We start from the raw sequence: 23,152 nt of genomic DNA on the forward strand, positions 1-23,152 counted from the left end.
CACACACACTGTTGCCATGAAGTTGTCTTCACGGGGGTTGGTTTTGGAAATCTCTATTCATCCAGTGGACACCAGCTCCAGGACTTCTATTCCATTTTTAATTCAGTAAATTGAGGTTCCCAAACAGAGACTGTCAGGCATGCTTTAACAGATTGCTGCAGGAAGCAACGGATTGAAAACCTCCAACCTTCTCTACAGTTTGTTGAGCATGGTGCCTCATGGCCTGTCCGAGGTGTGATGGTATCCTCAGTTGGCAGGGAAGTGTGTGTGTATATTACAAGATTAGAACACTGTCCTGTTAGCAGTCCCTGGCGATGCTACTCTCTTCCTTGTTCTGCTTATCTAATACGTATAGAGGAATAATTAGCTTCTTATTTGGGAAGGTGCCCCCTCTCTAAATGGAATCCAGATTCACTAGAATGAGCTTGATGACCAAAGTCACCAATGACTCCATTTTGACACTGGGGTCTCCCTTTGAATGGATGAAGGCTGAGGAACTGGCAAGACCGAGAGGCAGGTAGTGGGCGATCTGTCTGTGCTGTTTGGGCTTGCTTTTGGATGGGGCTGCACTTTCTTTGAAAGAGCAGGTTCACAGGTTGGGAGTGCTGTTAGGTCTGGCTGTTTCAACAGATGCCCAAGGTGGCTTCCTTGGTCAGCTTTTGGTTGCTATGCTAACCGTAGCCTCTCCTGGACAGACCATTCCTATCTATGTTCTGGTAATATCCTGGTTGGATTATTGCAATCTGAGATATGTGGAGCTACTTGTGAGGATGGTTCAGGAGCATAGGAACACAGGCAGCTGCCTTCTACGGAGTCAGACCCTTGGTCCATCTAGCTCAGGATTGTCTCCACAGGCTGGCAGCAGCTTCTCCAAGGTTGCAGGCAGGAGCCTCTCTCAGCCCAATCTTGGAGGGAACTTGGAACCTCCTGCATGCAAGCAGGCAGATGCTCTTCCCAGAGCGGCCCCACCCCCTGACAAGAATATCTCACAGTGCTCACATGTTCGGGGGGGCCCATGTTCAATGGGCTCACATGTCCCATTCAAATGCAAGCCAGTGAGGACCCTGCTTAGTAAAGGGGACAATTCATGCTTGCTACCACAAGGCCAGCTCGCTTCCCATACTAACTACCGTTAAGTTTGAAATATTGTGTTTAGGTTGCCAACTGGCAACGGCTGTATGGAACACATCTTCCCAGTCTTGATAGAGGTTCACCGACCCCTGGTCCATTTTTGGGCTCAATTCAAGGTGCTGGTTATTACCGGTCAAAGTCCTAGGAACATAGGAAGCTGCCTTATACCTAGTCAGATCATTGATCCATTTAGCTCAGTATTGTCTACCCAGGCAGGAGTCTTTCCTAGCCCTACCTGGAGATGTTAGGGATTGAACCTGGGACCTTCTTCCTGCAAAGCAGATGCTCTGCTTCTGAGCTATGAAAACTGTCTTAGACTGAGTCTGACCATTGGTCCATCTAGCTTAGAATTGTCTGCACTGGCTGGCAGCAGTTCTTCAAGGATTCAGGCAGGTATCTTTCCCAGCCCTATCTGGAGATGCTGCCAGGGATTGAACCTGGGACCTTTTGCGTGTAAGCAGGTGCTCTTCCTAGGGATGTGCGGCTGGTGCTGAGAGTGTTTTATTTTCCGTGCCCAAGGAAGAGCTTTTTATTTGCTCAGGTTTGTCAGACTCCAGCTTTTAAAAGCCGCCTTCTCTGTTGTTTTATACTGCTGAGATTGTTTTAATTTACCGTTGTGGTTTTGTTCTAACCATTTGTAAGCGGTATTTAGAAAGGCACTTCACCGGAAAGGCGGGCTGGCGATACATAATTTGAGGTTTGTTTTGTTGAATTATTGAGGTCGGCAGCGAAGTGGACTTGAAAGGTGACGGTTGCTCCCACCGGTTTTTGGATGTCGCCAAGTGTGATGTCAGGTTTGCGTCCATTTATTCTCTCCATAGTTCCCAGGGGAACGGCTCAGTTTGTTTCACGTAAACAGCAAAAAAGGTGTTGTGAACAGTGATGGTAGATATATCACACTGAAAGATGTACAGGAGAATGAGCCCCTGGTGGTATGGCTGATATTATTAATTTCTGTGCATATAGGTTTGTCTTACAGTCAGACTGTTGGCCCATCTAGCTCAGTAGTGTCTAGGGATGTGCACGGAACTGGACGGGGGAAGTTCGAAGGTGTGTGCAGGGTGTTGAATTTATGGTCGGCGGAGGGTGCACTTACCCCTCCCTCCGCTTCCCCTGCCCCCCGGCCCTCCATTTTCAAAGGGACTGTCAGAGTAGCAGCGTACCTCCTTGCTGCCCTGTTGCCTCCTCCGTCCCTATGTCACTGGAAGAATCTGACGCGCATTGGCACACACATCACACTCACGAGCATGCCCGTTGGGAGTGCCTGTGTGTCGTGCGCACTCAGGCGCTGACGTGCGCAGGCACGCCAGGTACTTCCGGTGACGTAGAGACCGAGGAGGCCACGGGGCAGCAGGGAGGTACACTGCCGCCCTGACAGTCCCTTTGCAAATGGGGCGCTGGCGGGGGGGGGGAGAAGTGGAGGGAGGGGGAAGTGCGCCCTCCCCCGCCCTTAAAGTCGACCCCCCTGCCTTCGAACCGGCAGAACCGCCAGTCAATCGAACCGGTTCCGTGCGCATCCCTGGTAGTGTCTACCCCAGCCACAGAGGCCAAGAGTCAGGGATGATGGGAGTTGTAGTTCAGCATCTGCAGGAGGCTCTAAGTTGTGCAGCCCTGGTCGACACTGACTGGCAGCGTCTCTCCAGGTCTTCAGATGGGTCTTTCTCGTCCGTACATGGAAATACCTGGGATTGTGCCCGGGTCTTTCTGCATGCAAAATAGGTATCCCCACTGACCTACAGCCCCATCCGCAAAAGGGTGTTTGAAGCTGCCTTAGATTAAGTTGTCCCATTGGTCCATATAGTCAGTATTGTCTACACTGACTGGCAGCAACCTTTTACTGACCCATCTGGCTTAGTTTTGTCGACACTTAATAACAACATTAATAGAAGCACTGTAATTGTGTTTTCTGAGTGGATATGTAGGCATCTCGACTTGCTGCCGATTCTGTGTCTTCCTTTTGTGGCCTGTATTTGCTGCCTTAGATTAGTGGTGTGTGTGAGAGAAATAGCATTACGGAGGAGGAAAGGCTGGAAGTAACTCGTGCTATGTTGGTGCAGTTTTAGTTGTAGCTGACAGTGAACAGTTGTCTGTCTCTTCTGTGATAGATAGCTCCTGAATACCAGTCTTGCTTGTCATTTCTTCACTTTATTGCATAGGCGTTGTCGTTGATTACCTGTTATAAATTCTTCAGGGGTAAGTCCCTGTCTGGAAAATGGAACACATGTGACTGTATCCTCGGATTGGGCTGTAGAAGATGTGATGTGATCTTGTGAAGGGCTCCTGCTAGTAACTGGAACCACATAGAAGGCTGCATGAAGCTCCCATCTTTCACCATCTATACTGGCTCCCTGTGATTTACTTACCAAATTTGTAGACCGTCCCAAATTTCTGTCTCCAGGCAGTTTCCAACAACATAAAACGAATTCAGACAAGAATTGAAAACCTTAAAATGATTTAAAACAACAGCTGTTTAGGGCTTTATAGATTATAACCAGCACGTTGTATCTTGCCAGGAAATTTATTGGTAGCCAGTGTCGTTCTTTTAGTATAGGAGAACTGTAATGTGGTCTCTCCGAGATGACTGCATGACCAGCCTGGCTGCTGCATTCTGTACCAACTGCAGTTTCTGGACTGTGGACAAAGGCAGCCCCACATAGAGCTCATTGCAGTAGTCAAGTCTGGAAGTTAACAGCGTATGTCCTACTGTTCTGAGGTCGTTTCTTTCAAGAAATGGGCGCTGCTGGTGCATCAGCCGAAGCTGATAGAAAGCACCTCTGGCCACCACCTCAACTTGGGACCCCAGGGAGAGATTTGGATCCAGAAGTACTCCCAGACTGCGTACCTGTTCCTTCTGGGGAAGTGTGACCCCACACCCAGAACTGGCAGATCGAAACCATCTCCCGAGTTCCGACCCCGCACAATAAGTACCTCTGTCTTATTTGGATTCCGTTTCATCCAGCCCATCGCTGCTGTCGTACCGTTAGTTTCAGGGATCTATTCAGAGTGCAGATCTTGCTCTTCAAAGCTTTTCCTGGCTTATGGTCTGGGTGCCTCAAGACCTGCCCTCTTGCCAGAATGCCCCATGTCTCTCAGGAACCAGGAGCAATGTGTGTCCGTGCGTGGTGTGAAGCAACCAAGGGACTAGCTAGGCTACATCCCATTCCTGCCTTCAGTCCAATGGTGTCTGAAGGGCCCTGCGGCAGCGAGGGCCTTGCTCTTCTCCTGCCGGTAGTTCTGTAGCCCGTCAGCATGTTGGGCTCTTTGGTCCTGGTTGGAAGATCGTAACCCATTGGCTTAATTTCTGTCCCTAGGAGCAGCAGAGAGCTATGGACCATTTTGCTGGGCAGATCTGCGCTGAGAGAACCAGTAAGTAGAGGATGGGTTACACCGGGGGTGCACAACTCAAATGTCCCATTTGGCCAGAAGCATTCCTGACGATGTATTGCTGGGGGCGGGGGGGGGGGGGCGGTCAGTCTTCAGGGCATTAATTGTTGTCGTAAAATGATACAGATAAACATTAAAGCAATTACTAGTTAGTTGTGGGTCCTTCCCTCCCTGCAGGGGCTCACAATTTTAACCAAAGGTAGTGCCCCCAAAATAAGGCCTGTCCTTGCTCAGTCAGTGGGCACCTGACTGTTCCAGCCCCACACAAAGGCCAAATTTTGGGGCTCCTCCTGTGGCTGGCTACCTGGGCCACCAAAAATGATCTGGCCCCCAGGCCTTATGTTGTGCAGGGCTGAGTTAGACCATGTTCCTTGATGATGGTTTTCAAAGCCTTCTGCTTGCATATAATGACTTCCGCCTTGCTCCTTCTCCTCCTAGTACTGTCCTCCCAACAGCAATGCCGTGAGGCTTTTCATCGTTCTCTTCGCTTGCCTTGTTTGATTCTTACTATCTCCTGCAGCCACCTACTGGGAAGCTTGTGGGTGTATTCTTGTACGGCTGTTCCCTTTCATGGACTGGGCAGTCTGGCTGATCTGGAATAGAGCAGTCTGCTTTCCTTACTTCCCAGGAAGGAATTCCCTGATTTGTCCAGGTTGTAGGCTTGAGACTGAAAACAGAGGTGGCTCAGTGACTGGAAGCCTATCCCTTTCTCAGTCTGACGTGCTCTTGTTTCTTATCCTGTTCACCTGTTGTCAGGCCAAAAAGCTGTTCCGATTCTCTCTCATTCTGCACATCAGAATCTAAATAATAGGAGCTTTGCAAGCACCCCAAAATCCACTGGCCAGAGGCAAGTGCCCCATCCTTCTGGCAAGGATAACCCCTGCTAACTGGGCAAAAAGGCACCTTTTACCGTGGTGATTCTCTTTATTGAGCAGAGGGAGAGTAACTGGCCCTATCCACCCCCAGCACAACATCCCTCCAGTGGCTGTTGCTGGTATCTGTCTTATGTTTCTTTTTAGATTGTGAGCCCTTTGAGGGCAGGGAGCCATCTTATTTTGTTTGTTTATTTGTTTGTTATTTCTCTGTGTAAACCACCCTGAGCCATTTTTGGAAGGGCGGTATAGAAATTGAATGAATGAATGAATGAATGAAACTGAATGAGTGAATGAATGAATGAAACTGAATGAGTGAAAACTGAATGAATGAATGAAACTGAATGAATGAATGAAATTGGGGGATGAGGAGAAATGGAGGCTGGCTAGTAGGTTTCACCAATATTTGTGTGCCCCAGCTCTTTGTGATTTCCCTTTTCCGTTGCCTCCTGCTTTGTATAAGATAAGATGGTGGTAGAAATAAAAAAAATTGTTTACGGCAGAGAACTCTGTATTCAGTGTTGTCATTTTCCATTCTAGGAGCAGATTGCAGAAGAGTTGAATAAACACGGGCAGAGGCTTCTGGAAGGCCTTTCCTACTACCAGCCACCCAGGTATGGCAGTTTGCTTATGGGTGTGTGTTGCACTGATGTAGGTACTTCAAGGCAGGAGACAGAGAGGCAGTGTGGTCTAGTGGTTTAGAGTGTTGGATTAGAACCAGGGAAGCCCAGGTTCACATCCCCATTCAGCCATGAAACTCACTGGGTGACTCTGGGCCAGTCACTTCTCTCCAGCCTAACCTACCTCGCAGGGCAGGTTAAATGTGCTGAACACTGCTCTGGGCTCTTTGGAGGAAGAGCGGGTTATAAATGTAGTGAAATGAGGCCTTCAACAGACCAGGGGTCTTAGTCGGTGTGAGGCATATTCCTCCATGTGGTGTTTCTTTGAAGCTTCTGTGCCGTTTGGTGAGGGTTCCGGTGACTAGATTCCAGTGACTTTCCTGTACCTTCCTCACAGCAAGTACTGCCTACAAATCCTTAAGAGTGGAAAGAGAAATTCATTTTTTGCTGGAAAACTCCGTGAAATAATACAGGAGCCTTAAATGTCATTTAAGGCACCTATAGGCAAAGGTAAAGTGTGCTGTCAAGTCAATTTCCACTCCTGGCACCCACAGAGCTGTGCGGTTGGCTTTTGGTAGAATACAGGAGGGGTTTACCATTGCCTCCTATATGATGCCTTTCAGCATCTTCCTATATCGCTGCTGCCCGATATATACAGGTGCGTTAAATGTCATACTTAAGGTATTTAAGCAGGTTAAATACCTAGTCCTGGATCTTCCCCACCTTTTTCATTAAAAAACAATCTCTTCTTTCTTTAACCCATAGCGCAAGTTCAGCAGAAAAAGTAAAAGGTGATAAAAATGTGGCTGCTCCACTGAAGGAACTGGGCCTGAGAGTCAGCAAGTTTTTGGTGAGTACATAGGAACATAAGAAGCTGCCATATACTGAGTCAGATCCTTGGTCCATCTAGCCCAGTATTGTCTACACAGATTGGCAGCGGCTTCTCCCAGGTTGCAGGCAGGAATCTCTCTCCGCCCTATCTTGAAGATGCTGCCCGGGAGGGAACTTGGAATCTAGATGCTTTCCCCAGAGTGGCTCCATCCCCTAAGGGGAATCTCTCACAGTGCTCATACATGTCGTCTCCCATTCATATGCAACCAGGGAAGACCCTGCTTAGCAAAGGGGACAAGTCATGCTTGCTACCACAAGACAGGATCTCCTCTCTCCTTCACCCAGCATCCCTCAGGGCGAAAGGAGGTGGGAGGCAGACCACAACTAGATGGGCACGTAAAATGGTTCCCTTTTACAAAATGGCGGCCGGGAATGACCGTATACTGAGGTCGGGTGTCAGTTACCTGACTGTGGATTGGCAGATAACGAGGTTTGCCTTTATATGTCATTCCAGTGTTTGAATGAAGAGCAGAGTGTGCAGCTGTTACAGTGTTACCTGCAAGAGGACTACAGAGGAACCAGGGACTCATTAAAGGTTGGTAATTCGCAAGTTGCTGACCAAGTGGCCAATTAACAGACGTAGTTATATTTGCAGGGGAATCTATGCTGTATTACTCGAAATCTGTGGCCAGAAATGGTAGCCAAAATGCAGTTGGACGTGAGTTTTGGTTGCCTGCCAAAGACCGATTGATTATATTGTGTTCTTGGTTTTCAGACTGTCCTGCAAGATGAAAGGCAAAGTCAAGCTCTAATACTGAAGGTCAGTGACTCAACGAGCGATCTTATTTTAGACGGATATGTCTGTATTCTCCTCTCTGGGTGCCTTCAGTCCCATGTGTGGGATCTCTTGTTTGTGAGGTGTGGTGGGTTGTCCACGCTAGTGAGTTTTTGCCGCACAAATGGTGGATGACCTTACGGGTCACTAAAAACGAGTCTTCAAAGCAGTGTATTTCCAGTCGCAAACCCTCCAGAAACCTTAATCAGGCAGGATATTCAGCAAATCAACACAGCGAGGAGGGGCAGGATGGAAAACTCCAAAGTCTTTTCCGCCATGCCCCTGAAAATGCAGAAAGTGATACAGATAATGATATTTTTCCCCCCACAGCTAGCCGACTACTACTATGAGGAAAGGATTTGTATTCTTCGCTGTGTTCTCCATCTTCTCACGTATTTCCAGGATGAGAGACACCCCTATGTGGTGAGTGTGGTGCTTTCTTTCCTGAGTCTGCCACCTGCTAATTGGAGTATTCCAAGAATATCTGTATACAGTGTTGCCTTCATAAATGTTGATTGATTGATTAAGTGCCATCAAGTCAGTGTCGACTCTTAGCAACCTCATGGATAGATTCTTTCCAGGATGATCAGTCTTCAACTTGGCCTTTAAGGTCTCTCAGTGGGGCATTCATTGCTGTCGTGATAGAGTCCATCCACGTTGCTGCTGGTCGTCCTCTTCTTCTCTTTCGTTCAGCTTTCCCCAGCATGATGGACTTCTCAAGGGAGCTGGGTCTTCGCATAATGTGTCCAAAGTAGGATAGTTTGAGCCTGGTCATTTGTGCCTCGAGTGGAAATTCTGGATTGATTTGTTCTAGGATCCATTGGTTTGCTTTCCTGGCTGTCCATGGTCTCCTCAAAAGTCTTCTCCAGCACCAAAGTTCAAAAGTGTCAATGCTTTTCCTATCTTGCTTCTTCAAAGTCCAGCTTTCGCATCCATAGCGTGTCACGGGGAAAACCATGGTCCCAATGCTTCTAATCTTTGTAGGTGTAGACCCGTCCCGGCATCTAAATAAATGTTGCTCTGCTTTTGAAAGGCCCAGTATTCGCAGTGTGTGGAAAAGCTGGATAAGGAACTGGTTCTTAATTACCGGCAGCAGTTTGAAGAGCTGCATAAAGCAGAAGCACCCACGTGGGAGACGCACGGAAGTCTAATGGTATGTTGTTCTTTTTGACTTATTTCTTCCAGCATCTTATGTGGTAGGAGGGCTGCTGCTCGTGTGGTAGCAAGCCTGAATTGTCCCCTTTACTAAGGAGGGTCCGCCTTGGTTTGCATGTGGATGAGAGAGTATACATGTGAGCACTGTCTAGAGTCAGGGCTGCTCAGTTTCGGCCCTCCTGCAGATGTTGGCCTATAATTCCCATCATCCCTGGTTATTGGACATCGTGGCTGGGGATTATGGGAGTTGTAGTTAAAAAACAGCTAGGGGGCCTAAGTTGATCAGGCCTGGAGATATTCCCCTTAGGAGATGGGGCCATAGCTCAGTGGAAGCGAATCTGCATGGAGAAGGTCCCAGGCTCAGTCCTTGGCAGCATCTCCAAGTAGGGCTGGGAGAGACTCCTGCCTGTAACCTTGGAGAAGTCACTGCCGGTCAGTGTAGACAATGCTGAGCTAGATCAGGGATCCTCAACGTTGGGTTCCCAGATGTTATTGGACTTCAACCCCCATAATCCCTAGCCCCAGTGGCCTTTGGTTGGGGATTATGGGAGTTGACGTCCAAAAACATCTGGGGACCCAGCATTGAGAATCCCTGAGCTAGATGGACCAAGGGCCTGACTCGGTATAAGGCAGTTTTTTAATGTTCCTATACCTTGTGTTTCTCATTTCAGTGGGCAATATAAGATAACCACTATGAGCCCCATTTCCCATTGGCCCGTCTGCAGTTGCCACCGGTTCGCGTCTGGTGGCTACTCAGAGCGTGGCTTCTCTGTTGCTGCCCCGGGACTCTGGAATGTGCTCCCTGCTGAGATAAGAGCATCTCCATCACTGACAGTTTTTAAACAGTCTCTAAAGACACATTTATTCACCCAAGTTTTTAACTTGAAGTGTAGATTCACATTGTTTTTAATTTGTTGTTGTAAACCATCCAGGGGCGCAAGTTTGGGGCGGTGTACAAAAATCATTAAAAAATAAAACTGCATATAGTAGAACTGTATGAGTGCATACAGAAATGCTTCCCTGTAGGACCCAGTCCAGGCTTTTCTGCTCTCCCTACCACCGTTGATCATCTGCTGACACATGGACCCGGCTCCGAATCCAGTGCCGGCGTTCATCCTTTCTCCCATATTTCAGGCGGACGTTTAGCTTTTGCTTGATGCACGTAACATGGCCAGGATTTTTATTTCTTAAACAGACAGAGCGGCAAGTCTCTCGCTGGTTTGTGCAGTGCCTCCGTGAGCAGTCCATGCTGCTGGAAGTCATTTTCCTTTACTACGCCTATTTTGAGATGGCCCCTGAGGAACTGCTGGCTTTTGCCAAGATGTTCAAGGAGCAGGGGTTTGGCTCCAGGCAGACCAACAGGCACCTGGTCGATGAAAGCATGGACCACCTAGTTGATCGCATTGGGTGAGTACGGTGCCCCCGGAGAAAATGGGTTGCTACCCATCACAGCTTGGCCCAGATCAATTAATCTTGGCGAACGGCTTCACACGTTCATTCTTTGCAATCGATGGTGGAATCCATATGTGTGAAAGTCACATATGCATCTTTTTGGGGGGCACATGCGGACATGCTGCGATGGGCAGTGGATTTCCAAAATAGATACGCACTTAAGGATGTCCACGGAATTTGCTCGAATCGATTCGAGCGCATCTCCACTCTATTCAGTGGTTTTGAATTTGAATCGATTTGAATTTGAATAGATTTGAATTTGAATAGATTTGAATCGATTTGAATTTGAATCAATTTGAATTTGAATCGATTTGAATTCTTTCAATTTGAATTTGAATTGGTTCGAGCAAATTTCGTCCTATCCATATATTTAGACCATTTGGTCAGTCTGTCCCAGTATCATCCGCTGTGACTGACGGCTCTCCAAGGTCTTAGGCAGAGAGAGGTCCCTTTCCAAGAGCTACATAAGATAGGCTGCAGACCATAGCTTGTGGCCAATATACTAGTCTGCAAGGATTGGTTCATATGTGACTTCTTTGTCATCTAGAGCAGGCGTAATCCACAGTCGTGCATGAATCACATATGTATCTTTGGGGGGGGGATAATGTGTCAACATGTCAGGCACTGGCTTCTGTGGACCACCCTGAAAGTATGTACAGGAGGCCCTTGTTGTTCACTGATCACGGTTTCATGTATCCATGGTTGGGCTTTATGAAACCTGGTTTCGTTATCCGTGGGTAGAAAAATTGGTGAAATTTGCCCGTCGGTGCTTCCTGAATGGCTACAAATGATGTATGGTGTCATTTCCAGCAGCCGTTTTGCAGTATTGAGCCATTTTGTGGCTCTTCTCCCCTCCCAGCAAATAAATAAATAAAAATATGATAAATATAAATAAATATATATCCCTCCTGCAAATATTTGTCAAATTTTAGAGGATTCAGGGTGGGGGGTGGGTGTTTGGAGAGCAAGGTATTGTTCTTTATTCCTCTTAAGACTTGTTTTGGTCATTCTAAAAAAAATTTTTTTTTTAAAGTTTAAGGAACCTAACACCTGGATTCCCACAGGATAAGGTTTATTTATTTGTGGTTTCTGTACTTGCGGTTTCAGGTGCAAATGGAACCCTTGGGAATAAAGAGGGCCTCCTGTATATTTGAAGGGTCAAGATATAAACCTAGAGAATAAATAAAAGGGCCAATTTGTACATTGCAAAAGCTGCCACAGTTGGTCACATGGTGAGCATCTGTGGCTGGAAGCTATGGAGAAAACCTCTTCAGTTTTCTGTGTCAGTGGAACCCATCAGCTTCTTAGAATGAAACTTTTCTAGATTGGCTTCTAAAGTCACAGCGTTTCTTCTTTTTTGTAATCATGAGCTGATGGAAGAAATGCAAAACTGGCTTTTCTCTGCTCTGCTGTGTTCCAACTCTGACTCTTTTGTTTTTCTTTCCTTCTAGCTACTTCAGTGCTCTGATTCTAGTGGAAGGCCTGGAAATTGATTCTCTTCATGAGCGTGTCTTGGATGACAGGAAAGAAGAGCATAAGTTTGCTGGCAATGGGCAGCTCCGTCAGGTAAATCTGTATAAAATCTTTCTTTCTACAATAACTACTACACTACTCCAAATATTTATACACCACTTTTCAACAAAAGTTTCCAAAGCGGTTTACTAGATATAAGTTATTAAGAGCACTTTAATGTGTAAGTAAAATAACTTTTTAAAAAGCTGTTGCCAAACCTGAGCAAACGCGTTTCAATGTTAAAGCATCATTCTCAATGCTCTATCTCAAACAGCTGGGGCATTGGGAACAGATAGAGCATTGAGAATGATGCTTTAACATTGAAACGCGTTTGCTCCAAATTTGGTGAGAGCTTTGTTTTTAAGTGATTTTGCTTGAGCATTAAAGCGGTCTTAATATCTTGCCTTTACTCTGGAGTAAGGGAGAATGCATATATCATTGCCACTCTATCGTCTTAGATAGATATAAATAAATACAATGGCCCCAAAGGGCTCACAATCTAAAAGAAGAAACATAAGATAGACACCAGCTGCAGCCACTGGAGGGATGCTGTGTTGGGGATGGATAGGGCCAGTTGCTCTCCCTGCTGCTCAATAAAGAGAATTGCCATTAAAAAGGTACCTCTTTGCCCAGTTAGTGGGACTGGCAAATGCAACTGTGGGACAGAACACAGGTTTAATCTATTACCTGTGTGAAAGCATACATAACACAGATTGCTGGGCCTTCATTTCTCGTGCGTGTTCAGGATATTGAGCGATCACTTGGATTTCTCTCCTCTCTGTTCTGAGCAGGAAATGGACAGCCTACTGCTAACCCTTGGGGACATCTCCCATCATGCCCCAATCCTCTTGGCCTGGGCTTTGCTCCGCCATACCTTGAGCTCAGAAGAATCGACCAATGTGATCAGGCGTATGGGAAGTGCCGCCATCCAGCTGAATGTATTCCAGTATCTCACAAAGCTCCTCCGGTCTCTAAGCAGCGAGGGAAACGTGAGTTTCATGGGATCTGGTGGAAGGCTTTTAATGTTGGGTACGGTTGTGTCTCTGGCATCTTGGCCCTTGCTCTCCTAACAGTGAGGCCACTCGAAATCACTCTCTAACTGTATAAACTGATATGTGTGTTACCTAAGAAGCCAAGTGTGAAAGATCTGAATAGGGACAATTCCAAGGGGAATGGAACCAGGCATGTTACTGCTCTTTCAGTGACGGTAACCATATGCAGGCTTTCAAGCGGGTACTATACATACCCACTGGCAGGATAATATCGCCTCGTTATAAGGCCATATGTTCACAAAATCCTTAAATATTATAGAGAGAGTCTGGAATGTGCAGAATATGTTGATCATGGAATCGGGAATTTAGGACACCGTTTCTGATTTTGTTACTGATGTGTTTTTGCTCATTTCAGACACTATAATACTTCTACAAAACTATGACTTTATAGTAGCAGATATTCTTTTGCCCGTGGGTAAATATAATCAACTTGAAAATTTGCTTATTTATTTATTATTTATTTATTCGATTTCTATACCGCTTTCCAAAAATGGCTCAGGGCGGTTTACACAGAGAAATAATAAATAAATAAGATGGATCCCTGTCCCCAAAGGGCTCACAATCTAAAAAGAAACCTAAGATAGATACCAGCAACAGTCACTGGAGGGATGCTGTGCTGGGGGTGGAGAGGGCCAGTTACTCTCCCCCTGCTCAATAAAAGAGAATCACCACGTTAAAAGGTGCCTCTTGCCAAGTTAGCAGGGGTTTATGGTTATAGTCGTTGAGAAAGTGGCCTGATTCCGTCACCTTTGGAATTGCCCATAGGTGGAAGGTGACCATTTGGTTTGTACCATTAGTTGAGAATTCCAGTTCTGATGCTTGCAGCACAGGGGCTATTTCTGTTGTACTGATTGTTCTATTTCTAGCCCGCCACCTTTGTCCAAGGAGCTCGGGCATTGTCCATGCTTCTCCCGTGCCCCACTTTATCTCCACAGCCCCCCTGTAAAATGGCCCAAGACTTCATGGCCCAAGACGGGCCCAAGTCTTCATGGCTGAGCGGAGATTTGAACCCGAGTCTCTCCGCCCCTAGTCTGCCACTAGCATTAGCACGTGCCGCTTCGCTGTACGATGTTGGTTCAGTGCCTGGCACCACAACCCTTAAAGATGGGGCCCTGAAAAAGCCACCCCGTGGGTAGTGGGACGCATCCTGTCCTCCATAAATGGGCATTCTTCTCTTCATCAGCTCTTCCTTTGCTTTGCAGTGTATTGCCAGCACAGCATGCATGTGCATTTACGGCCTGCTTTCCTTTGTCCTGACCTCCCTGGAGCTGCACACACTAGGCAACCAGCAGGTAAGAGCCCAAAGGTTTGAGAATGCCAGAGCAGCCCTATCAGATCAGGCCAAAGCTCAGGGTCAGAAGGAAACAGCCCTTCTCTATTGCTGATCCCCAATGGGGTATTCAGTGATATACTTCCACTGAACCTGGAGGTTCCATTTACTAGATTCAGGACTGACTAAAGAAAGCCCTTCACACAATATGGACTTATTAGGAACTCACCACTACAGGATTGTGACGAATAGATCTATCCACAATTCTCTCCATAAGCAAGTGCCCATTGCCATATCCTATAGTGGCGAATTAAACCGTCTTGAAACTGGTCTGTCGTGTGATCGGGCCAAAATATCTGAATAAACGAGCTGTGTGTAATATGGGGTGTGCTCTCTTCCTTCCCCCTCTCTAAAGGACATCATAGACACTGCATGTGAAGTCCTGGCTGCTTCGAGCATTCCTCCGCTGGTCTGGAAGATGGTAAGTCCACTCTGGGGAGGGATCTTTGGCCCTTTGCTTCCTTCCATTGTATTCTTGTAACCGAAGCCTTGGATGGGAACGTGAGTTCTTTTGGCTTCAGATCCCTCTCTGCTATTTTAAGAGCAGCCTCTCACTTTAATTTCCTTCACATACATTCCTTTCTAAAAAGAAACATTTGTCCAGTGGCCCAGAGTTGAGTGCAAAAGCAAAGTGCAGATTGCTGGAGGCAGATCTTGTGAACGTCTCGTAGGTTTCGGCTCCATTTATGCCCTTGCTTCAGTTATTTAAAGACGCATCCAGACTTACTACATTGTAATAGGAATGTGCATGAAATTCGCACTCCTTTATTCAGATCATAATTGATTAGATTTTGAACCACTGAACAGAGGAGATTAGTTCGACTCTGCCAACTTTGTTTTGAATTCGGATGAATTTGAATTGATTCACACGGATCTCTATTCTGCTCGTGGTTTCGAATCGATTCAAGTTAGATTTGAATCGGAATTGGTCCGTGCGGATTTTGTGCACGTCCCTATTCTGTAGCATTTAAGCCTGTGGCAGAAGTGCAGTTTGGGCCTGCAGATGTGCTGCGTTTGGGCCTCATTCAGATCTCACTCAGAGCATTGGGTGAACCTGTTTGTTTTTTTAAAAAATTTGAAAAGAAACTGGACTTGTATGCTACTGATTACCAATTTTAAAGGCTTTAACAGAAAGTGGCTGGGGCAGGGAAGCCTTCGAAAAGAGAGCATCAAATAGTACTTTGGCAGATAACCAGGCAGGTGCCTTTACCCCTCTCCCCCACCAAAGAAAGCAGTTTATCTCCAGTTCGAGGGGGATAGGTGATACTTTTGCTCCAGTTCCAGTTAAGCAAGTCACTTGAAGAGCAAATGGGACAGGGGAGTGGAGCTTGCTCCCGAGTAGCCCCCCCACCCCCCCCACCCCACTCTGCTCATTTGTTCACAGCTTAAGGTGACGATACCTTCTTGAACCATTTCTGCTTGAGCTGAAATTGTATGCCAAACCTAGCGTGTTCCTACATGGGCAGTCAGCATTGTCGCATGCAAGTGTGTGCCCTCGGGTTGGTGCCGACTCCTGGCGCCCACAGAGCCCTGTGGTTGTCTTTGGTAGAATACAGGAGGGGTTGACCATTGCCTCCTCCCTCACAGTATGAGATGATGCATTTCTGCATCTTCCTACATCGCTGCTGCCCGATAGAGGTGTTTCCCATAGTCTGGGAAACATCCCAGCGGGGATTTGAACTGGCAACCTCTGGCTTGCTAGTCGAGTCATTTCCCTGCTGCGCCATTAGGTGGCTTGTCGGATGCAAAGTCCCTCTTATTTCCGTAAAGGAGATAGTGTACATGTGTGGACGTTCCTTCTCCCTTGTCTCCAAACATGTCAGTAGTCGAACTCCACAGCCAGGGATCCTAACCGGAACGGTATTTTGAGAGCCTGGCTCAAGAGTGTGTGTTGCGTGTGTGTTGTGTGTGTGTGTGTGTGTTCATCAACATCTGATTTTGATCATTTCATTTTGTTTCTCATGCCAGGGACCAACTGCAGGTCTGGGCATTATTTTGGAGAGTGTCTGTGGGATGTTCCCCCACCTTCTCTCCCCTCTTCTGCAGTTACTCACAGCTCTCATTTCAGATAAATCTACAGCAAAAAAGGTACGTGCTGCTAGTGGGGAGTGCGGTAAAGAGAACTCTTATTGTGGCTTTGGTGTGGCGTAGTGGTTAGAGCGTTGGGGTTTGACTGGGGGGACCTTCTCTGAAATCTCCACTTAGATGGAGATTTAAATTTAAGCCTGCATAGCATCATGGTTAGTGTTGGACTAGGACCGGGAAGACCAGAGTGCGAATCCCCATCCAGCCATGAAACTCACTGGGTGACTCTGGGCCAGTCCTGTATCTCTCAGCCTAACCTACCTCACAGGGTTGTTGTGGGGATAAAAATAAGCATGTACGCCACTCTAGCTCCTCAGACGAAGAGTGGGATATAAATGTTAGATAAATAAATAAATAAATAGATACAAAACTCAATGGGGGGCTGTGGGGCAGTCATATTCTTTCAGGCTCACTCACCTCACAGGGTTGTTGTGAGGATAAAATGGGAAGATGTATGCCAGCCTGAGCTCCTTTGGAGGAAGGGGAGGAGAGCTGGTCTGGAGGTAGCAAGCATGAATTCTCCCCTTTGCTAAGCAGAGTCCACCTTGGTTTGCATTTGAATGTGTGAGCGCTGCAAGATATTCTCCCCTTAAGGGTGGGACTGTAACTCAGTGGTAGAGCATCTTCAGGCAGCATGCAGAAGGTCCCAGGTTCAACCCCTGGCATCTCCATGTAGAGCTGGGAAAGACCTGAGATGCTGCCAGTCAGTGTAGACATTGCTGAACAAGACAGACTGCACATGAGCACTGGAAGAGATTCCCCTGAGGGGATGGGGCCGCTCTGGGAAGAGCACCTGCCGGCTTGCATGCAGAAGGTTCCACGTTCCCTCCCTGGCAGCATCTCCAAGATAAGGCCGAGAGAGACTCCTGCCCGCAACCTTGGAGAAGCCGCTGCCAGTCTGTGCAGACAATCCTGAGCTAGATGGACGGATGGTCTGACTCAGTATATGGCAGCTCCCTGCGTTCCTATGACATGATTTGCAAAGGAAAGAGGAGATGTTGAAGATCAAGCCGTCTGTAGAAATGCCCTGTATTTTATACGAGGGCCGCTTCTCCTCGCTCCCTGCTTTTCCAGAGGCAGCCAGCCTGCCGGGGATGTGTGGGTGGGTGCAGCTGGAGGGCGACAGTCCAGCGGATCGAGGCGCTTTTGTCTGGCGTTGCCTTCAAACTGGCTGCCTCCATCACCCGGTGACTCTCCTTCTCTCCCCCTCCCCTGCGGCAGGTATATACCTTCTTGGACAAGATGTCTTTTTATATTGAGCTGTATAAGCACAAGCCGCTTGACGTGATCTCCCACGAAGATGGCACCCTCTGGCGGAGGCAGGTGCCGAAGCTGCTCTATCCCCTGGGTAAGCAAGGGGGCTTGCCTGTCAGACTTCTGCCCGTCATGCCACCTTGTGATTGTTTCTAAGAACCGCCTTGTGATTGTTTTTAACGAAAGGCGGTATATACATTTCACAATAAGTGAAGAATAAAATGCCCGCTGCAGATGTTAAAGAAAGGGCCCCTTCACATGGGGTGCCGCGTCCAAAGTGGGGCTGGGAGTCCTGTCCCGTCCCGTCCCCGTGGAGCCTGCCACTCGTGATCACAGCGGTGTTTGAACAGGTGGGGTGCTACTTCTGTGATGATGATGTTGGGGCACTCCAGCCCTCTCCGCAGTGTAGTGGTTAGAGTGCTGGATTAGGACCGGGGAGACCAGAGTTCAAATCCCCCTTCAGCCAGGAGACTAGCTGGGTGACTCTGGGCCAGCCACTTCTCTCTCAGCCTAACCTACTTCACAGGATTGTTGTGAGGAGAAACCTAAGTATGTAGTACACCGCTTTGGGCTCCTTGGAGGAAGAGCTGGATATAAAATGTAAAAAAAAAAAAAAAGTGATGTGCAGTTGAGGGGGAGGGTGGGTCTTCTGCAAGCAAGGGATACCACAGAGGATGGTGCCATCCCAGAGAAGGCCCTTCACCTGCAAGCAGGTGAGAGATTCCCCTTAGGGGATGGGGCCACTCTGGGAAGAGCATCTAGGTTCCAAGGTCCCTCCCTGGCAGCATTTCCAAGATAGGGCTGAGAGAGATTCCTGCCTGCAACCTTGGAGAAGCCGCTGCCAGTCTGTGTAGACAATCCTGAGCTAGATGGACCAAGGGTCTGACTCCGTAGATGGCAGCTTCCTATGTTCACTGCTTTGGAAATGTGCCAGGATTTGTATGGCCGGGGAAAAGCTCAGAAATAGTAACTTGCATCAAGGCTAGAGTAAAGTGTGCCGTTGAGTCGGTGTCAACGCCTGGCGACCCTAGAGCCCTGTGGTTGTCTTTGGTAGAATACAGGAGGGGTTGACCATTGCCATCTCCTGGCGCAGGATGAGATGTTTCAGCATCTTCCTAAATCGCTGCTGCCCGATATAGGAGTTTCCCATATTCTGGGAAACACACCAGCAGGGATTCGAACCAGCTACCTCTTGCTCCCTAGGCAGGTTAGTTCCCCGCTGCGCCATTAGGTAGTTAGGCCAAAACCGAGACCGGAAGGGACCGAACGCCCGAAACAAATGGGTGTGTTGGCTGGGCAAAGCTGTGGATACCCCTCTGTTCCACCAAGAAGAAGGAAACGCCATGATGCAAAGGAGTGTTCCTTTCTCTGAAGACCCTGGTCTTGTGTTGTCACTTCCGTTGGCTTTTAGGGCTGGGCCAGACGAACCTGCGGATACCTCAGGGGACCGTGGGCCAGGTGATGCTCGACGACCGGGCTTATTTGGTGCGATGGGACTATTCCTATAGCAGCTGGACGTTATTTACCTGTGAGATTGAGATGCTGCTTCACGTTGTGTCAACAGCAGGTGAGTCTGGGACTCTGTGGCGTTGGGTGGGGTCGACTGATAGAATGCATGCGGCAGCTCGGATGAATGAAAAAATGCTCTTAATTTGTTAGGATTTGAATGCTGCTTGCCTCTTGTGTATGTCTGCTTTTATGTTGGCCTGAATGCCTAAGCTGGATTTTGGAAAACGGATGTCTTAATGATAAATCCCTCCCTCCCCGCCCAGATGTAATTCAGCACTGCCGAAAGGTTAAGCCAATCGTTGATCTGGTTCACAAAGTCATCAGCACTGACGTCTCGATCGCAGACTGCCTGCTGCCAATCACCTCGCGGATCTACATGCTGTTACAAAGGTAGTTGCTTTGTATGCGTGGCTTGCCTCTGAACTCGGAGCTGGCAACACATTTCATGCAAGGCTGTTAGAGAGTTGGGGATAGAATGTCGGAACATAAGAAGCTGCCATATACTGAGTCAGACCCTTGGTCCGTCTAGCTCAGGATTGTCTACACAGACTGGCAGCGACTTCTTGAAGGTTGCAGGCAAGAATCTCTCTCAGACCTATTCTGGAGATGCTGCCAGGGAGGGAAATTGAAACCTAGATGCTCTTCCCAGGGCAGCTCCATCCCCTAAGGGGAAGATCTTGCAGTGCTCACACATGTAGTCTCCCATTCATATGCAACCAGGGCAGACCCTGCTTAGCAAATGAGGCAAGTCATGCTGGCTACTATGAGACCAGCTCTCTTCCCCAGAACTCTGAAGAAGCTAGATTTCTAAGATCATTCTCAAACTGAAATATCTCTGTTTTTTGGGGGAGGTTCCGTGTATAATTTTCTCTCTGTTTTGTCTTGTTTCCAGATTAACCACTGTGATTTCTCCTCCAGTTGATGTCATTGCTTCTTGTGTCAACTGCTTGACAGTGCTAGCTTCACGGATGCCGGCAAAGGTAAGAGAGTCCGTTTAGGGTATGATCTGAAGGCATGTGGAAGCAACTCAGATGGTGCTGAGTCATCCTTGGATCTGGACATTGCCTGCGTGGGAGGCTGTCTGGAAATTCAAGTATGCTGCCTTGAGTTCCATCATGGTAGAAAGGCGAGATATTTACTTATTGCATTTATATCCTGCTCTTCCTCCAAGGAACATCGGAAGCTGCCATATACTGAGTCAGACCATTGGTCTGTCTAGCTCAGTATTGTCTTCACAGACTGGCAGCGGCTTCTCCAAGGTTGCAGCCAGGAATCTCCCTCTCAGCCCTATCCTGGAGATGCTGCCAGGGAGGGAACTTGGAACCTTCTGCTCTTCCCAGAGCGGCTCCATCCCCTGAGGGGAATCTCTTACAACGCTCACACTTCTGGTCTCCTTTTCATATGCAACCAGGGTGGACCCTGCTTAGCTAAGGAGATAAGTCATGCTTGCTACCACAAGACCAGCTTTCCTCTCCTTGGAGCCCAGAGAGGTGTAGATGGCTATGTTTATTTTCATAACAACCCTTTGAGATAGGTTAGGCTGAGAGAGAAGTGACTGCCCGGTGATTTTTGTGGCTGAATGGGGATTTGAACTCAGGTCTCTCTTGAAAGTGACCTCACTTTTTCAAGCAAAAAATGCATTTTTGTATCTTGCTTTTTCAGGTTTGGACTGATCTTCACCATACAGGATTTTTACCATTTGTTGCGAATCCAGTTTCTAGTCTGAGTCACATGATCAGGTAATTTGATTCTTACGCAGTTATTTTACTCTCTTGTTTACCGCTGTGAAATGCAAATCCTCCTGTTGTTCTGACCATTTGTATACTGCCTTTCAACAAAAAAACTCATTCTTCTGGTCCAGAAGCGTGCGATATAAATGAATGAATTTTAACCATAAAATCAAATGGGTACATTTTGGCTGAACGGCCACTTCTTCAGTGGTCTCTAGTGATGACCTTTTTCTAGGTTCCTAGTCCTGCTCAGCAATCCTTTGCTCAGGATTGCACCCCCAGCTCCCCACTCTCAGTATGAAAGAGGGGAGCGGGTACAGCCGTACACGCAGCAGGGGTCTAGGTCCAGTTCTTGGCATCTGCAGTTCAAAGAAGAGCGTTTCCTGATACCTTGGAGGGGAGCCGCTGCCTTTTGGAGGAGGCAGTACGGTACAAGATGGACTGACTTCCAGTGTAAGATGGTTTCATCCAAGTGTTAGGAGAAACTTCTTCATGGTAAGAGCCGTTTGATAATTGAACCAAACCCTTGGGGAGTAGTTCACTCCCTCCCTCCCAGGAGGTCTCCACACAGAGACTGGACAGTTGTCTCTAGGAGGTGCTCTAGCTTCCGGCATCAAGCCGGGGTGGGGCCGGCTGGCCGACAAGCCAGAGGAACACCAGAAGCTGCTTTCTGCAGAGTCAGACCTTTGGACCCTCCAGTTCCATTTTGTCTACACTGACTGGCAGCAGCTCTCCAAAGTTTCAGGCGGGAGTCTCTCCCAGCCCTACCTGGAGATGCCAGAGACTGAATCTCGAACCTTCTGAATGCAAACAATTTATTTTATTTATTTTTTACGTTTTATAGCCCGCTCTTCCTCCAAGGAGCCCAGAGCAATGTACTACATACCCTGTTTCCCCGAAAGTAAGACCTAGCAGTAATTTCTGATGTACCACTAATTGCCCTAGTGCATTTTTGGGGGCTAAAATTAATATAAGACACTGTCTTATTTTCGGGGAAACACGGTACTTAAGTTTCTCTTTCACAACAACCCTGTGAAGTAGGCTAGGCTGAGAGAGAAGTGACTGGTCCAGAGTCACCCAGCTAGTTTCATGGCTGAACAGGGATTTGAACTCGGATCTCCCTGGTCCTAGTCCAGCACTCTGACCACTACACCATATGCAGTTGCTCTTTCACGGAACTACGGCCCCATCCCCTAAAGGGAATACCTTGCAGTGCTCACATATAGTCGCCTACTCAAATGCAAACTGGGGCAGACCCTGCTTGGCAATATATGCTCACGACCACAAGCCCAGCTCTCCTCCAACTCTGTGATTCGGTGCTCTTAAATTTAGGGAGGGGCATAGGGACCTAAGAAGCTGCCAAATACTGAGTCAGACCCTTGGTCCATCTAGCTCAGTATTGTCTGCAGAGACTGGCAGCGGCCTCTCCAAGGTTGCAGGCAGGAATCTCTCCCAGCCCTATCTGGAGATGCTGCCAGGGAGGGAACTTGGAACCTTCTGCTCTTCCCAGAGCGGCTCCATCCCCTGAGGGGAATCTCTCCCAGTGCCCACACATGTAGTCTCCCATTCGTATGCAACCAGGACCGTGCTTAGCTAAGGGGGCAAGTCATGCTTGCTACCGCCGGACCAGCTCTCTTCTCCACACAGTTTGGGGGCAGAGACCTGCTTCGCAGGCCGGCAGAAGGCCCCAGGTTCCGTTCCTGGCATCTCCAGTGAAAAGGCTTGGAAAAACATGTGCCTGAGACCTTGAAGAGGCGTTGGCAGCTGGAGTCCCTGGGACTGGGTCAGTCGTCAAAGGCAGCTTCACCTATGACTATGGACTGTCCGTAAGGCCCTGCCCCGTCCAGCTCACCCCCATTTTTCTGCCTTCTCTGTCCACAGTGCCGAGGGAATGAACGCCGGCAGTTACGGCAGTCTGCTCATGGGCATTGAGCAGCCCCAAGGCGAATACGGCGTGACCATCTCCTTCCTAAATCTGCTCATGACGCTTGTCCGGGTAAGTGCTTCCAGGGAGAGGGAATCCCCTCCCTCTGCCGCCGCACACGGGCCCGTCTTGTGTGCCTCCCCGATGTATCCTGCATGCAGATTGGTGCTGACAGCCGAGTGTGTTGGGATTTCTCATCGCGGGAGATGTGGTGGTCTGCCTTCTTCCTCCAGGGGCAGCTGGTCAGCACGCAAAGCCAAGGCCTGGTGCCTTGCGTCGTCTTTGTCCTGAAGGAGATGCTGCCAAACTACCACAAGTGGCGCTACAACTCCCATGGAGTGAGAGAACGGATCGGTGAGCGTGCCTTTCCCCAAGGGCCTCAGAAGTTCACTTCCATGAATCCCTTGTCTCCTTTCTCTTGGGTTCTTGAAAGCAACAGGCTTGGCCCCAGACCCGTGGTGCTGGGGCAAGCCTTA

At 48.2% G+C, this 23,152-nt stretch overlaps 1 protein-coding gene across 1 annotated transcript in view; it reads left to right on the forward strand.

The window, feature by feature from the left end:
* The window catches only part of NUP188 (nucleoporin 188), a 49,566-nt gene that overhangs the window by 1,753 nt on the left and 24,661 nt on the right, over positions 1-23,152 (forward strand). Inside the window, exons 2-21 of the mRNA XM_053282576.1 lie at positions 4,443-4,497; positions 5,928-6,001; positions 6,773-6,857; positions 7,353-7,433; positions 7,614-7,658; positions 8,004-8,096; positions 8,707-8,826; positions 10,024-10,235; positions 11,732-11,846; positions 12,584-12,781; positions 14,047-14,136; positions 14,530-14,595; positions 16,143-16,262; positions 17,481-17,607; positions 18,925-19,080; positions 19,286-19,412; positions 19,915-20,002; positions 20,685-20,761; positions 22,634-22,748; positions 22,910-23,030. Of these exons, the coding sequence (XP_053138551.1) occupies positions 4,443-4,497; positions 5,928-6,001; positions 6,773-6,857; positions 7,353-7,433; positions 7,614-7,658; positions 8,004-8,096; positions 8,707-8,826; positions 10,024-10,235; positions 11,732-11,846; positions 12,584-12,781; positions 14,047-14,136; positions 14,530-14,595; positions 16,143-16,262; positions 17,481-17,607; positions 18,925-19,080; positions 19,286-19,412; positions 19,915-20,002; positions 20,685-20,761; positions 22,634-22,748; positions 22,910-23,030 (2,165 nt within the window). The remainder of the gene's footprint in view (positions 1-4,442; positions 4,498-5,927; positions 6,002-6,772; positions 6,858-7,352; positions 7,434-7,613; positions 7,659-8,003; positions 8,097-8,706; positions 8,827-10,023; positions 10,236-11,731; positions 11,847-12,583; positions 12,782-14,046; positions 14,137-14,529; positions 14,596-16,142; positions 16,263-17,480; positions 17,608-18,924; positions 19,081-19,285; positions 19,413-19,914; positions 20,003-20,684; positions 20,762-22,633; positions 22,749-22,909; positions 23,031-23,152) is intronic.

This window comes from Hemicordylus capensis, chromosome 17 (assembly GCF_027244095.1).
Source record: "Hemicordylus capensis ecotype Gifberg chromosome 17, rHemCap1.1.pri, whole genome shotgun sequence".
Classification (NCBI taxonomy): Eukaryota; Metazoa; Chordata; class Lepidosauria; order Squamata; family Cordylidae; genus Hemicordylus; species Hemicordylus capensis.